Here is a 16,285-nt window from a genome sequence, read left to right as displayed (position 1 = left end):
CTCACTCCAATCCAGTCCTCAATCTAATCTAATCTATTTTAATCTAATCTAATTATATTTAATTTAATCTGAAGTCATTCACTTTTACAGTGCCTGAATAAACCAGTGCAGGTTTTAGGTTAAAGATCACAGACTGCAGTTAAATAGAAGCTCACATACTAAGGCTTTTGTGGCACAGCATCACTTTACAGTAAACTGTATTATTTAGATTTTCAACAAAAAAGTGTTAACATTTTGAAAAACTGTAAACTTTAAGGAAAATGTAGAACTGATGAACTAAATGAAGTGTTTCAGCTGCAAAAGATCAGCATGTGTGTGTAAATCTCACTGTAAAACACACACACACAGATCTGACTACAAGACTGGATTCCAGTCAACACTTTATTATTATTATATTATTATTATTATTATTATTATTATTATTATATTATTTCACAGTGCTGATGGAAGAATAATGAAGGATTATTATTATGGAGCAAATAAACAGGAGTGTGGGATGATGTGTGTGTGTGTGTGTGTGTGTGTGTGTGTGTGTGTGTGGTGTGGTTTCATTGGTGTGCAGGAACGGTGAGCAGTGCCTCCTTGGCCAGACGAGACACGTCCACGTTCTGTTTGACAAAAGAGGGAAAAAAAAACAAAACTATTCACTTGTACATACCCTCACCAGGAGATAACATGCATGGCAACACACACAAACACATACAAACACACACACAAACACATACACAAACACACACAAACACATACAAACACACACACAAACACATACAAACACATACACAAACACACACAAACACATACAAACACACACAAACACATACACAAACACACACAAACACAAACAAACACACAAACACATACACAAACACAAGAACACATACACAAACACACACAAACACATACAAACACACACACAAACATACAAACACACACAAACACATACAAACAAACACACAAACACATACAAACACATACACAAACACACAAACACATACAAACACACACACAAACACATACAAACACATACACAAACACACACAAACAAACACATACAAACACACACAAACACACACACACAAACATACACACACACAAACACACACAAACACACACAAACACACATACAAACAGACAAACACACACACATACAAACACACACAAACACACAAACAAACACACCAACAAACACACACAAACACATACAAACATACACACACATACAAATAGACAAACACACACACACATACAAACACACACAAACACACACAAACACATACAAACACACACAAACACACACAAACACATACAAACACACACGATTCACTCATACACTTAATATACAAAAACAAGTGAGACTATCTTAAATATTCTCAGGTCCTGTTCATGGTATAATTCTGAGAGGACTGAGATCCACAATGCTGCTGGCTGCACTTGCTGATGCAGCACTTCCTGGAAGAATTGTGAATGGTAAAGACAAATTTTCATCTGTCTGAATCTGTGCAATCCAGCGACCAGCAGTGACTGTAGGGTAATTTACTGCAGTCTGAGAAATTTGGTTAAATGATATTGTCACAGTTTGTCACATTTGTTTGTTAAAGTTTTCACTTTCCTATGGCAGTGATGTTTATTTTTGAGGTGTTGTGTGTTTAGCAACACTTCCTCTGTAATTAGCATTAATTTTACTTGTGATAAGTGTGTGTTAGTTCTCTGATGGAGAAGATTTTAGCTTTAGAGCACTTAGATGCTAGAGCGGGTTAGCGAGATTAGTGTAGTGTCTGCAGGGGAAAATCTGAATGCTGGCATTAGAACCCTCACAGGGGGCAACTTGCAAAGCCAAAGCTAACATTAAAGCTCGCCCACAACAGCACCACTCACTACATTACATTTATGGCATTTGATCCTGAACATCTTATATTATATTTCTGAGATAAGAAAACTGAACAATTGAGGGTTAAAGGATCTTGCTCCGGGGCATAGCAGTGGCAGCTTGGTGGTCTTGGGATTCAAACTCACAACCTTCAAAGCAATGTCCCATCCTAAGGCCTTTCTTTCTTTCTCACAGAGACCCACAGTTATGGAACAGACTTCCAGTTAGTGTTCAGGACTCAGACACAGTCTCAGTGTTTAAGTCCAGGATAAAAACTCATTTGTTTAGTTTAGATTTTTATGAATAGCTTTTCTGAGGTAAAGGAGCAGATCTGGAGGGTTCATGGTTATAGAGTGTTTGGTGAACTGGGATGTCTGGATGTTGTCTCCTTACCACCATCACAAGTCCCTCAGGCTTTACTGAGTGTGGAGTGGTGGGACACTTTGTCCCAGGAAGCCCTCATGTCTGTGTCACCTTCTGACTCCCTGTCTGCACTTTGTACATTCAGTGCCTTGCAAAAGTATTCATGCCCACTGAACTTTTCCACATTTTGATGTTATAACCACAAACAAAAATGTATTTATTAGGATTTTATGTGATAGAGCAACACAAAGTGGCACATAATTGTGAAGTGGAAGGCAAATGATAAATGTGTAAAAATATTTTTTACAAATAAATATGTGAAAAGTGTGTTGTACATTTGTATTCAGCCCCCTTTACTCTGATACCCCTAACATTTGTATTCAGCCCCCTTTACTCTGATACCCCTAACATTTGTATTCAGCCCCCTTTACTCTGATACCCCTAACATTTGTATTCAGCCCCCTTTACTCTGATACCCCTAACATTTGTATTCAGCCCCCTTTACTCTGATACCCCTAACATTTGTATTCAGCCCCCTTTACTCTGATACCCCTAACATTTGTATTCAGCCCCCTTTACTCTGATACCCCTAACATTTGTATTCAGCCCCACTGAGTCAATACTTTGTAGAACCACATTTCACTGCAATTACAGCTGCAGGACTTTTGGGGTTTGTCTCTAACAGCTTTGCACACCTAGAGAGTGAAATTTTTGCCCATTCTTCTTTGCAAAATAGCTCAAGCTGAGTCAGATTGGATGGCGAGTGTCTGTGAACAGAACAAGTCTCACCACAGATTCTCAGTTGGATTTAGGTCTGGACGTTGACTGGGCCGCTCTAACACATGAATATCCACTTCACAATTATGTGCCACTTTATTTCGGTCTATTACATAAAATCCCAATAAAATACATTTTTCTTTATGGTTGTAACATGTCAAAATGTGGACAGGTTCAGTGGGTGTGAATACTTTTGCAAGGCATTGTAATGTACGTTGTCTTTAACATTTATGACATTTGGCAGATGCCCTTATCCAGAGCAACTTACATTTATCTCAGTTATTCAGCTGAGCAATTGAGGGTTAAGGGCCTTGCTTAAGGGCCCAGGAGTGACACCCCTTCCCCCCCTAGGCTCCCAGTGTGACCACTTTTTTCCACTGGTCGTGGCTTGATGGCGCACTCTGCAGGGATCGATCAGCATGGACAGACCCATGAGATTGCTGTACAATCACTGTGTATTGAGTCTTGATTCCCAGTTTTCTCCACATGTCATTTCCACCTCCACCTTCATCCTCATACATGAGCTCACATACACAACGATACAGGGGGGAATTTAGGCCTCTCACTCAGAGAGCACTGAACAATGAGTACTGAATACTGAGTATGGAATATACTACATATATACTACATATAATATACTACATATACTACATATAATATACTACATATATACTACATATAATATACTACATATAATATACTACATATATACTACATATAATATACTACATATAATATACTACATCATACCTCAGGTTTGTCTCTGTGTGTGTTCACTGCTTCCACATTCAGACCCACAGACTCCACTTTGCATCCTCAGGTAACAGAAAAAGAGGCAAATTAGACCATCACCTAAACACACACACATTCAAACACACACACACACACACCCACATTCACACATTCACACACACCACACACTCAGATTCACACACACACACACACACTCACACATACCACACACTCAGACACACACACACATTCACACACACACACACACACACACCACACACACTCACACACCACACACACTGCACACTCACATTCACACACACACACACACACACATTCACACACACTCACACACACACTCACACACACACTCACACACCCACACAAACTCTTTAGGCCATAGTCACTGATTCATTACCAGTTAACTGCTGCTTGTTACTTTGTTATTACTGATTAGCAGCAAGTTTATATATAACAATTATAAATAGACAAAATAATTAATGACAGACAATTAAAGAATCGCACAAAACTGTGTGTGTGTGTGTTTATCTGCTCACCGTACGCTACAGGTGTGAGTTTCAGCACTGTGTGTAAGGGACATTTCAGATACGGCAACTCATCTAAAAAAAAAAAAGCAGACTTTTACCACCAGCAGAATCTTGTAGGTCATGTTTACACTAATCCCACTGCGGAGAAAAGTCTTCTACAATATTATATATTACTTTGTTTCAAAATAAAATTATGGTGTGAGATGTAAAGATCATTTTAACCTGCACATTTGTCCAGGAAGTAGGCGAGGAGGCAACGCATGACCGCCTGATGACAGATCACCAGAACATTCTCCTGCCTTTCCAACTCCATAATCACAGGCTCAAGACGCTGCACTAGATCCTCATAGGACTGTGCACACACACACACACACACACACACACACACACACACACACACGACACACACATCAGTCATTTCGTTCAGCTTTAGTTGTTTTTATATTGATATTTCTATAAAAGCCTATATTCTCTGATACAGGATGATGTTAATGATCCCATGAGTGGATGTGTTTGTGTGGAGATATTCAGGACCCTGTGGAGTGAACACTGTACCTCTCCTTTAGGGTAGCGATATCGAAACTTATCCTGATCCCGCAGAGCAAATTCCAGAGGATAATGTTCCTGAATCTCCTCATACATCATCTCCTCACACACACCCTACAGACCACACATAAACAAAAGCAAAATAATATATATTGTATATTATTATATTATTATATTATATATGTATATGTGCCAATCTTTGAGAACAAGGGTGATGTGCCGAGTTGTAGCAGCTACAGGGGTATAAAGTTGATGAACCACACAATGAAGCTATGGGAAAGAGTAGTGGAAGCTGGGATCAGAAAGGAAGTGGATATTTGTGAGCAGCAGAATGGTCTCATGACTAGAAAGAGCACAAGTGATGTAATTTTTGCTCTGAGAATGTTAATGGAGAAGTACAGCGATGGTCAGAAGGAGCTGCAGTGTGTCTTTGTGGATGTAGACAAAGTGTGTGACAGGGTGATGAGAGAGGAGCTATGGTACTGTATGAGGATGTCAGGAGTGACAGAGAAGTACATCAGAGTAGTTCAGGATGTGTATGAGATGTGAGTGAGATGTGCTGTAGTTCAGACAGGAGATCAAGGTGGAGGTGGGGCTACATCAAGGATCGGCTTTGAGTCCCTTCTTGTTTACTATGGTGATGGACAGATTGACAGATGAAGTCAGACAGTAATCTCTGTGGACAATGATGTTTGTAGGTGACATTGTGATCTGTAGTGAGAGTAGAGCAGGTGGAGGAACACCTGGAAAGGTGGAGGCCTGCTCTGGAAAGAATAGGAATGAAAGTCAGTCATAGTAAGACAGAATACAGTGTAAGTAGAACAGTGAGGTTACAGGGGGCTGAGGTCAAGAAGGTGCAGGAGTTTAAGTGTTTGGGGTTAATGGTTTAGTCTAGTGTGACAGAGAGTGTGGAAAGGAGGTGAAGAGGTGAGTGCAGGTGGGTGGGAGTGGGTGGAGAAGAGTGTCAGGAGTGGTGTGTGTGTGTGTGACAGACGAGTGTCAGGAATGTTGTGTGTGTGAGACAAGAGTGTCAGGAGTGTTGTGTGTGTGTGTGTGACAGAAGAGTGTCAGTAGTGTTGTGTGTGTGACAGAAGAGTGTCAGGAGTGTTGTGTGTGTGACAGAAGAGTGTCAGGTGTGTTGTGTGTGTGTGTGTGTGTGTGTGTGACAGAAGAGTGTCAGGAGTGTTGTGTGTGTGTGTGTGTGTGTGTGTGTGTGTGTGTGTGTGTGTGTGTGACAGAAGAGTGTCAGGAGTGTTGTGTGTGTGACAGAAAAGAATGTCAGGAGTGTTTTATGTGTGTGTGTGTGACAGAAGAGTGTCAGGAGTGTTGTGTATGTGTGTGTATGACAGAAGAGTGTCAGGAGTGTTGTGTATGTGTGTGTGTGTATGACAGAGTGTCAGGAGTGTGAAGAGAAAATACATGAGGCAGAGATGGAGGTAGCAGAGATGAGGATGTTGAGGTTCGCTTCAGGAGTGTTGTGTGTGACAGAAGAGCATCAGGAGTGTTGTGTGTGACAGAAGAGTGTCAGGAGTGTTGTGTGTGTGACAGAAGAGTGTCAGGAGTGTTGTGTGTGTGACAGAAGAGTGTCAGGGTTGTTGTGTGTGTGTGTGAGACAGAAGAGTGTCAGGAGTGTTGTGTGTGTGTGAAAGACGAGTGTCAGGAGTGTTGTGTGTGTGACAGAAGAGTGTCAGGGTTGTTGTGTGTGTGTGAGACAGAAGAGTGTCAGGAGTGTTGTGTGTGTGTGAAAGACGAGTGTCAGGAGTGTTGTGTGTGTGACAGAAGAGTGTCAGGGTTGTTGTGTGTGTGTGACAGAAGAGTGTCAGGAGTGTTGTGTGTGACAGAAGAGTGTCAGGAGTGTTGTGTGTGACAGAAGAGTGTCAGGAGTGTTGTGTGTGACAGAAGAGTGTCAGGAGTGTTGTGTGTGACAGAAGAGTGTCAGGAGTGTTGTGTGTGTGACAGAAGAGTGTCAGGAGTGTTGTGTGTGTGACAGAAGAGTGTCAGGAGTGTTGTGTGTGTGACAGAAGAGTGTCAGGAGTGTTGTGTGTGTGACAGAAGAGTGTCAGGAGTGTTGTGTGTGTGTGACAGAAGAGTGTCAGGAGTGTTGTGTGTGTGTGACAGAAGAGTGTCAGGAGTGTTGTGTGTGTGTGACAGAAGAGTGTCAGGAGTGTTGTGTGTGTGTGTGACAGAAGAGTGTCAGGAGTGTTGTGTGTGTGTGTGACAGAAGAGTGTCAGTAAGAATGAAAGGAAAGGTGTAGAAGACAGTAGTGAGAGCAGCTCTGCTGTATGGGTTAGAGACTGTAGCAGTGAGGAAAAGACATGAGGCAGAGATGGAGGTAGCAGAGATGAGGATGTTGAGGTTCTCTTTAGGAGTGACGAGGATGGACAGGATTAGGAAGGAGCACATCAGAGGGACAGCTCAGGTTGGCTGTTTTGGGGACAAGGACAGAGAGACTAGATTGAGATGGTTTAGACATGTACAGTGGAGGGAGATGGTTATATTGGTAGAAGGATGTTGGAGATGGAGCTGTAGGTCAGAGGTCAAGAGGAAGGACAAAGAGGAGATACAGTATATGGGTGTGTTAAATGAGGACATGAAGGTAACTGGTGTGAGAGTAGAGGATGATGAGGATAGAGTTAGGTGAAGACAGATGATTCACTGTAGTGACCCCAACGAGAAAAGATTAATGTAGAAGAAGATAGATATACATACACACACACACACATACACTTATACACACACAAGGCAACAAATTAATATTTCGTCCACAAAGCTGTTAGAAGCAGGAAAAATGGGCAAGCAGAAGGATTTTGTCGACTTCGACAAGGGCCAAATTGTGATGGTTAGACAACTTTTTTCAGAGGATCTCCAAAACTGCACCAGGATGCACTATAAGAAGGCCAGTCAGCGCAGGCAGTGTAGTGCTTTGGGCAATGTTCTGTTACTGGGTCATGGCATTCATGTTGATGTTACTTTTGCATTTGGCACCTACGTATCTAAGCATTGTTACAGACATGTACACAGACCATGTACACAGACCATGTACACACACAGACATGTACACACACAGACATGTACACACACAGACATGTACACACACAGACATGTACACACACAGACCATGTACACACACAGACATGTACACACACAGACCATGTACACACACAGACATGTACACACACAGACATGTACACACACAGACCATGTACACACACAGACCATGTACACACACAGACATGTACACACACAGACCATGTACACACACAGACATGTACACACACAGACATGTACACACACAGACCATGTACACACACAGACCATGTACACACACAGACATGTACACACACAGACATGTACACCAGGATAATGCGCCCTGCCACAAAACAAAAATGGTTCAGAAAAGCTTTGAGGAGCACAACAACAAGTTTGAGGTGTTGACCTGGCCTCCAAATTCCCCAGGTTTCAATCCAGTTGAGCATCTGTGAAATGTGCTGAACAAACAAGTTCAACCCATGGAAGCCCCACCTTGCAATTTACAGAATTTAAAGTATCTGCTGCTAACATCTTTTGGTAGCAAAATTGAAACCAAGAAAATATTAGGAAGGTGGTCAAAATGTCATGCCTGATTGGTATACATACTGCACACACCACCGCACATAATTGGGGAAAAACTGCTCCTTACCCCCTGTTTCTGCCATGCTAAAGGTGCGGTTCAGCACCTTTGAACACACCATGCAGTGGCCACTCTGGATACAAAATGGTGCTATTACATGTTTAGAGCTAGTTTTTATTATGGACACCAGAGACAGCTGTGTGCAGGTATACAAACACCAGATGCTGTAAAAGCACATTAATCATGCAACATCAAACCTGCATGATGTTCTGGAGAAACTTCACAACCTTGGCTTTGCTACAGAGACCAGGCCTCCAGTCCAGCAGTGCTCGAGGAAGCAGAAGTGTGGCAAAAGGGCGGGCGTCTGCACAGTCTGGATAGAGGCCAGCTCTCTATCCATTCCACTTTCTAACGTTTGCTCCCTGGACAGTAAACTGGACTACATCCGACTCACACAGCAAGAGTTTAGAGACTGCTGCGTCTTTGTTTTCACGGAGACGTGGCTCAGCGAAAGATTTCCGGATGCCACCATTCAGCTGTACGGGCTCACTTAATTTCGTGCCGACAGAAATGCAGCTCTCGGCATTTAGATTATACTGTTTTTATTTTCTCTTTTTGGTTAATATTTTACACTGTTGTTTCCTTTATTACATTTTTTACTTTCTTCTCACAGTTAATTTTATTCTTATTCTTTGGGAGACGCTTTTTGTTTCCTGTCTTCAAACAGCTAGCGGAGGAAATGCTTTTTAATCTTTTTAATATTCTGATCCTGTTCAAGTCAAAGGTACGTAATCATTAAGTACAAAACATTTAGCTTGTCCAGTGTTTACGCTGCAGGATGTTGTACTTTTCTGTTTATATACTTCTGTAAAGCTGTTTTGAAGCAATGTGAATTGTTAAAAGCTTTATACAAATAAATTGAATTGAATAAGACAGGAGTAACAAATAAAGAAAGAAATAAAATAAAGAAATAAAGAAATAAAATAAATTGTGTGATTAAGTGAAGTGTACCAAGTGACGTGTAGTCCTCTTAATCACTGAATGATGTGACAAACTGATTGCCATTACTTTTTTATACCAGACCACACTTTCTGCTGAATGCACACAGTACCCCTGCATCAAGATGTATTCCTCTAACTTACCCTCACATATCAGGACAGAACAAGAGATTAATCACACACACAAACTAACACACACACACAAAACTTACAGCGTCAATTTCATTAAGAGCTTTCCACTGCTCGTACGGAACACTGAGTGCCTCTGCGGTCTGGATGGTTCTCTTCATTTGACTTGTCCAAACTTTTAGATCTTTTATCTTCTGCTCCTGAATGAATTTCCCCAAACGCACAGAAAACTGAGAGTGAAAAACACACACACACACACACACACACACACACACACACACACACACACACACACACACACACACACGCTATCAATGACTAAAACAGATTCTCTGAAGAGGTTAAAACCTCACTCTTTATAATGAACAGATAATCAGCAATGACAAAATTAACATCAAAATGACACGACCAAAGGTAATGAAACAGAAATAACAGGAAAAAATCCCACTACAGACTGTTTGTGTTCATGACTGTATAGTTTCTGTGACATTTCTGTGAACATTAAGAAACAAAACTTTTACACACACACACACAGATACAGGCAGACACACACTCACCCGCTTGCCATGGGGGGACAGGCCAGAGTCTCCCCCGATACGTCCCCGGATGTTGAGTTCGCTCTCACCATGGCGACAGAGGTAGATGGAGCGTGGAGAGATGTGAATATTCATCAGGTAATAAACGATACGACTCTGAATGTGATCCATTACACGGTTTACTAAATATCGCAACCCCACATCCATCACCTTAATGTAGGACAAATCTCTGTGGGTAACAACGCACACACACACACACACACACACACACACACACAACAAGTCTCCTGCCTTTACTAACTACAATTTTAATCTTCCAGCGGTCATCTCAACAAGCGTACAGATCTAAATGAGACTGATCTACTTGTGGAAATATTAAATGTTCAAATTATAAATATATATTAATTATATTTTAAATAAAGATGCTCTGACCTGTCAATCACCTCATCCAGCGGCTCGTAACAGTTCTTATAGCATTCAATCCTGTTCATGAAGTCCTGCACAGCCTCCTCAGTGTTACAGTCAATATAATCAGGACTATTTAACTTTACCTGCTGCTCACCCACGCACACAGACACACACACGCACACAGACACACACACACACGCATACAGACACACGCACACACACACAGACACAGAGACACACAGACACACGCACACAGACACACGCACACAGACACAGAGACACACAGACACATGCACACGCACACAGACACCGACACAGAGACACACAGACAGACACACGCGCACAGACACACGAGCACAGACACGCACACGTACACACGCACACAGACACGCGCACAGACACACGCACACAGACACAGAGACACACAGACACACACAGACACAGAGACACACAGACACACGCACACAGACACACGCACACAGACACACACACACGCACACAGAAACACGCACACAGACACACGCACCCAGAAACACGCACACAGACACACACACAGACACGCACACAGACACAGACACACACACAGACACACGCACACGTACACACACGCACACACAGACACAGACACGCAAGCAAAAAAGATATGAGTGTAAAGTATTTTTTTTTGTCTGTTTCTATACTTCTATAAAGCTGCTTTGGGACAATGTGAAGTGTTAAAAGTGCCATACAAATAAATTTAATTGACAAATTAAAGTATGCAAAATTTCTGATGTCAGTTCTTACTAAAATGTTGCGCGCAATAACTTCCGGATCATCGCACACCGACTCAACAAAAAACACCTGCAACAAACAGAAAATAATTTGCAGTTATTGTTCAGGAAGAGATTAAACACCATACTGTAGACTTTATAAAAGCTGCAATTCAATTTCAACTTGAAAATTTATTGTAAAATAATGTGTGTCATTGTGTAATGTGGATATTACAGCACTTTCATTTATTTATTTATATGTCTACACTTTGGGTCACTTTGTTGTTAAAAATGAAACTAAGGTAAATCGCGTCCAAACGTTTTCCATGTTCAATGTGAAGTGACATACGGTGCATACACACATACACACACATACATATACATATACACATACACACACATATACATATACACATACACACACATACATATATATACACATACACACATACACACACATACATATATATACACATACACACATACACATATATACACATACACACACACATATACACATACACACACACATATACACACATACACACACACATATACACATACACACACACATATACACATACACATACTGTACACACATACACATACACACATACACATACTGTACACACATACGCATACACACATACACACATATACACATACACACACACATATACACACATACACATACTGTACTCACATATACACATACACATACTGTACTCACATATACACATACACATACTGTACACACATACACATATACATACACATATACACACATATACACATACACACATAACAAAAATTGCTGCTGCTGAGTTCAGGGGGATTTCAGAAGTTTAAACTCCACACTGTCCTATTCTGTAGTTAGTATTCAATACAGCTGTTGAACTTGTTTCTACCTTGTAGCCATTTTGTTCAGCAAATCTCAGGATCATTTTTCTCCTCTCTCTCGTAGTGTTAGTGGCATCAAACACCTGCCAAGTAAATTGGCCAAAAAATCATTAAAGCAATTAAATGCATAAGATTTAAAAATGATTTTATTTCACTCACAGCCACATGTCCTCCGTCTACACTGAGAAACTGTCTCACATCATTCAGAGCCGCCAGAGCACACTGTCTGAAACAAACAACACACATCCAATCACCAGAAATACACATTATTCAACATTATACAATAGCACAAACACAAACTGATAGATCATGTCATCTTACTTCCTAATCTTTAGTCCCTCTTCATTATCAGAACGGAAAAACTCAAAGTTCTTGTAGATCTTTATACAGTCCCTCCGGTACTGTCCAACATTAAACTCTACACACACACAATCACACACACAGAGACACAAACACACACAGAAACTATATAAGTTCCACTGATGTGTTTTTCTCATTAAGAGTGGACATGTAAGGGGCAGATGAACGTTTCTGTCTTCACAATCTCAGTCTTCAGTTGAAGGTGTCCATGTTTAAATGGAAATGTCTCCTTCCAGAGAACTTTCTCTGTGCTAGTTTGTGGGTCTCTGATGGTGTACAGATACAACAAATCCTTCAGGAAATTATAGTAAATATCGTGTCTGTTTACTGCATTGTGTGAAAGTTAAATCTAAATGTTTAGTTTTGAGAGTGAAGAAGAACTTTAAGAGAACTTTTCAAAAATACCTTTAGTTGGAACACCAGTCCAGTTAAGGTATCGAGTGAGTTTTTTAGAAATGTAGGTTTTTCCTCTAGCTGGCAACCCCACAGTCACTATGAGGGTAGGACAGTTTGTCATGCAAACTGAGATAGAGAGAGAAAGAGAGAGAGAGAGAGAGAGAGAGAGAGAGAGAGAGAGATTAATTGTCATAAAACCTGAAGGCACATGTGACAATAATAATAATTCCATATAAATTCTGCACTAATGAGAATCTCAGAAGCACACACACACACACACACACACACACACACACACATGTTGAGATGGGGTTAAGCTGACTGGGGAAATTAGAAACAAAAACTTAAAATGAAATAACTAATCACATCCACTTACTAGGTTGAACACTTTTGGAAACAAAATATTTTACACAGACTTCATACACACTACACAAGACATCCTATGACACACTAAAACCTGTTAAGGAACATGAATTTTGGTTTAATTGAGCATAAATTGTAAATCCTTTAATTAACAACAGACAGCTTTACAGACTCATAACCAGTTCACTCTAACACAGATTCCTGCAGCTCACAGTGCAGCTTCTGGAGAGAGATTAGGTCATACCACTCACTTTACTCACCACTGCACACACTGACCAACCACTGATCTCCACTAATCTCACTGACCACTCACTTTACTCACCACTGCACACACTGACCAACCACTGATCTCCACTAATCCCACTGACCAATCACTGATCTCCCCTGCACACACTGACCAATCACTGATCTCCCCTGTACACACTGACCAATCACTGATCTCCACTAATCTCACTGACCACTCACTTTACTCACCACTGCACACACTGACCAACCACTGATCTCCACTAATCCCACTGACCAATCACTGATCTCCCCTGCACACACTGACCAATCACTGATCTCCCCTGCACACACTGAGCAACCACTGATCTCCACTAATCCCACTGACCAATCACTGATCTCCACTAATCTCACTGACCACTCACTTTACTCACCACTGCACACACTGAGCAACCACTGATCTCCACTAATCCCACTGACCACTCACTGATCTCCACTAATCCCACTGACCAATCACTGATCTCCCCTGCACACACTGACCAATCACTGATCTCCCCTGCACACACTGACCAATCACTGATCTCCCCTGTACACACTGACCAATCACTGATCTCCACTAATCTCACTGACCACTCACTTTACTCACCACTGCACACACTGACCAATCACTGATCTCCCCTGCACACACTGACCAATCACTGATCTCCCCTGCACACACTGACCAATCACTGATCTCCCCTGCACACACTGACCAATCACTGATCTCCCCTGCACACACTGACCAATCACTAAATACTGCACTGTTTCTAAACTCATAACACTGATCACTACTAAATATACAAATTAGACTATAATCTGACGACTCCTATAGGACTTTTTGTGCATTATCGGCTCTGAAACTGATTGTATCACATTGCAGTCCTGCTTCCTAAACTTCCCGTTAAAGACACACAGTGTTTATACTGTAAGTCCTAAACAGATCTCAGTGATGATCCGCACTTTCACTCCTCACCTCTTCTCTGAGAAATGTGCGTTTCCGGAAGTCCGTTCTTACACGGCATCCAGATCTTATGCAGTGGGTTCTGCGCGAGCTCCCGGGGCAGAATTACCGGGGTAAACGTTATGTCCTGAGTGGAAGTCATTCCGGTGGAGTTTACATGAGGAACTGATGCGCTTTAATGTGTAGGAGCTTTATGTCATATCAGCTGAGGGAGACTACCGTAATACCGCTAACACGCGCACACGGAATCTATTAACTGTCAATAAATTACTAACTGCAGTTTTAGTTCAGCTGAAATGTTGTAATTTCCTTTCAGTTACAAGCCTTAAACTGTGACACTTCAATGTAACTGTATAAACCTAAGGGTTAGGGTACATATTTATTACAGGGTGTATATATATATATATATATACACCTTTAAATATAACCCTGTTATAAATATGTTGTGTTAAAATCTCCTTTAAGCTTTTCTCCACTTCACTACAGTTTTACAGTAACATGTAGAACACAAAGTCTTTATTGCTGACTTATTGATCAGAAAAGTTCAACAACTGTTTTATGTGCTTTATATTATAATATTATATATTATGTGCTTTATATTATAATATTATATATTATGTGCTTTATATTATAATATTATATATTATGTGCTTTATATTATAATATTATATATTATATGCTTTATATTATAATATTATATTATGTGCTTTATATTATAATATTATATATTATATGCTTTATATTATAATATTATATATTATGTGCTTTATATTATAATATTATATATTATGTGCTTTATAGGACGCTTTAAATGTACCGTAAATCAACGGATAGATGCGCGCGCGCTCGGCGAGAAAAACAGGTTCACACGCTGAGCGCATGGGCGGCAAATGTTGATGCGGCTCTGACCAATCAGAGCGCTACGTTCGTAGATCTTAGCCAATCACAGAGCGAACATTGTGCACGATGAAGCGTGAGCAACACAGTGCAGTAATACGAAGTCTCGTGTTTAGTGAAACACCGCAAAATAAACACCAACCTCAGGCTGTAATGTTTGTGTTGTTATTAATGTCAGTAATATTTCTGTAACATTAACCAGGAAAATACCTTTACAATTAAACAATGAACTGTATGTTTTGGGAAATGTGTGTTATATAGTTTGTGTTATATATTTTGTGTTATAGTTTGTGTTATATAGTTTGTGTTATATATTTTGTGTTATAGTTTGTGTTATATAGTTTGTGTTATATAGTTTGTGTCATAGCTTGTGTTATAGTTTGTGTTATATAGTTTGTGTCATATAGTTTGTGTTATATAGTTTGTGTCATATAGTTTGTGTTATATAGTTTGTGTCATATAGTTTGTGTTATATAGTTTGTGTTATATATTCATTCATTCATTCATCTTCTACCGCTTATCCGAACTACCTCGGGTCACGGGGAGCCTGTGCCTATCTCAGGCGTCATCGGGCATCAAGGCAGGATACACCCTGGACGGAGTGCCAACCCATCACAGGGCACACACACACACACACACTCTCATTCACTCACGCAATCACACACTAGGGACAATTTTCCAGAGATGCCAATCAACCTACCATGCATGTCTTTGGACTGAGGGAGGAAACCGGAGTACCCGGAGGAAACCCCCCGAGCCACGTGGAGAACATGCAAACTCCACACACACAAGGTGGAGGCGGGAATCGAACCCCGACCCTGGAGGTGTGAGGCGAACGTGCTAACCACTAAGCCACCGTGCCCCCCCTTTGTGTTATATAGTT

At 40.8% G+C, this 16,285-nt stretch overlaps 1 protein-coding gene across 2 annotated transcripts in view; it reads right to left on the bottom strand.

The window, feature by feature from the left end:
* Positions 1-14,724, bottom strand: part of pfkfb4b (6-phosphofructo-2-kinase/fructose-2,6-biphosphatase 4b) — a 15,068-nt gene extending 344 nt beyond the window's left edge. Inside the window, exons 1-14 of one of the 2 annotated variants that reach the window (XM_060867306.1) lie at positions 14,518-14,724; positions 12,930-13,046; positions 12,486-12,582; positions 12,324-12,390; positions 12,173-12,247; positions 11,299-11,355; positions 10,540-10,661; positions 10,129-10,336; positions 9,655-9,801; positions 4,843-4,947; positions 4,510-4,639; positions 4,297-4,359; positions 3,758-3,822; positions 1-608 (exon numbers count right to left, since the gene is read on the bottom strand). The exon at positions 1-608 is cut by the window's left edge and continues 342 nt beyond it. In XM_060867306.1, coding sequence (XP_060723289.1) covers positions 549-608; positions 3,758-3,822; positions 4,297-4,359; positions 4,510-4,639; positions 4,843-4,947; positions 9,655-9,801; positions 10,129-10,336; positions 10,540-10,661; positions 11,299-11,355; positions 12,173-12,247; positions 12,324-12,390; positions 12,486-12,582; positions 12,930-13,046; positions 14,518-14,647 — 1,443 coding nt within the window. In that variant the 5' untranslated portion in view covers positions 14,648-14,724 and the 3' untranslated portion in view covers positions 1-548. Of the gene's footprint in view, positions 609-3,757; positions 3,823-4,296; positions 4,360-4,509; positions 4,640-4,842; positions 4,948-9,654; positions 9,802-10,128; positions 10,337-10,539; positions 10,662-11,298; positions 11,356-12,172; positions 12,248-12,323; positions 12,391-12,485; positions 12,583-12,929; positions 13,047-14,517 lie in introns of those variants that run through there. The other variant, XM_060867307.1, reaches the window with a different exon arrangement.
* Between the last annotated feature and the right edge of the window lie 1,561 nt (positions 14,725-16,285).

This window comes from Tachysurus vachellii, chromosome 4 (assembly GCF_030014155.1).
Source record: "Tachysurus vachellii isolate PV-2020 chromosome 4, HZAU_Pvac_v1, whole genome shotgun sequence".
Taxonomy (NCBI): domain Eukaryota; kingdom Metazoa; phylum Chordata; class Actinopteri; order Siluriformes; family Bagridae; genus Tachysurus; species Tachysurus vachellii.
Note: the sequence above shows the minus strand (reverse complement) of the source record. Positions and strands in the feature narration are given on the sequence as shown.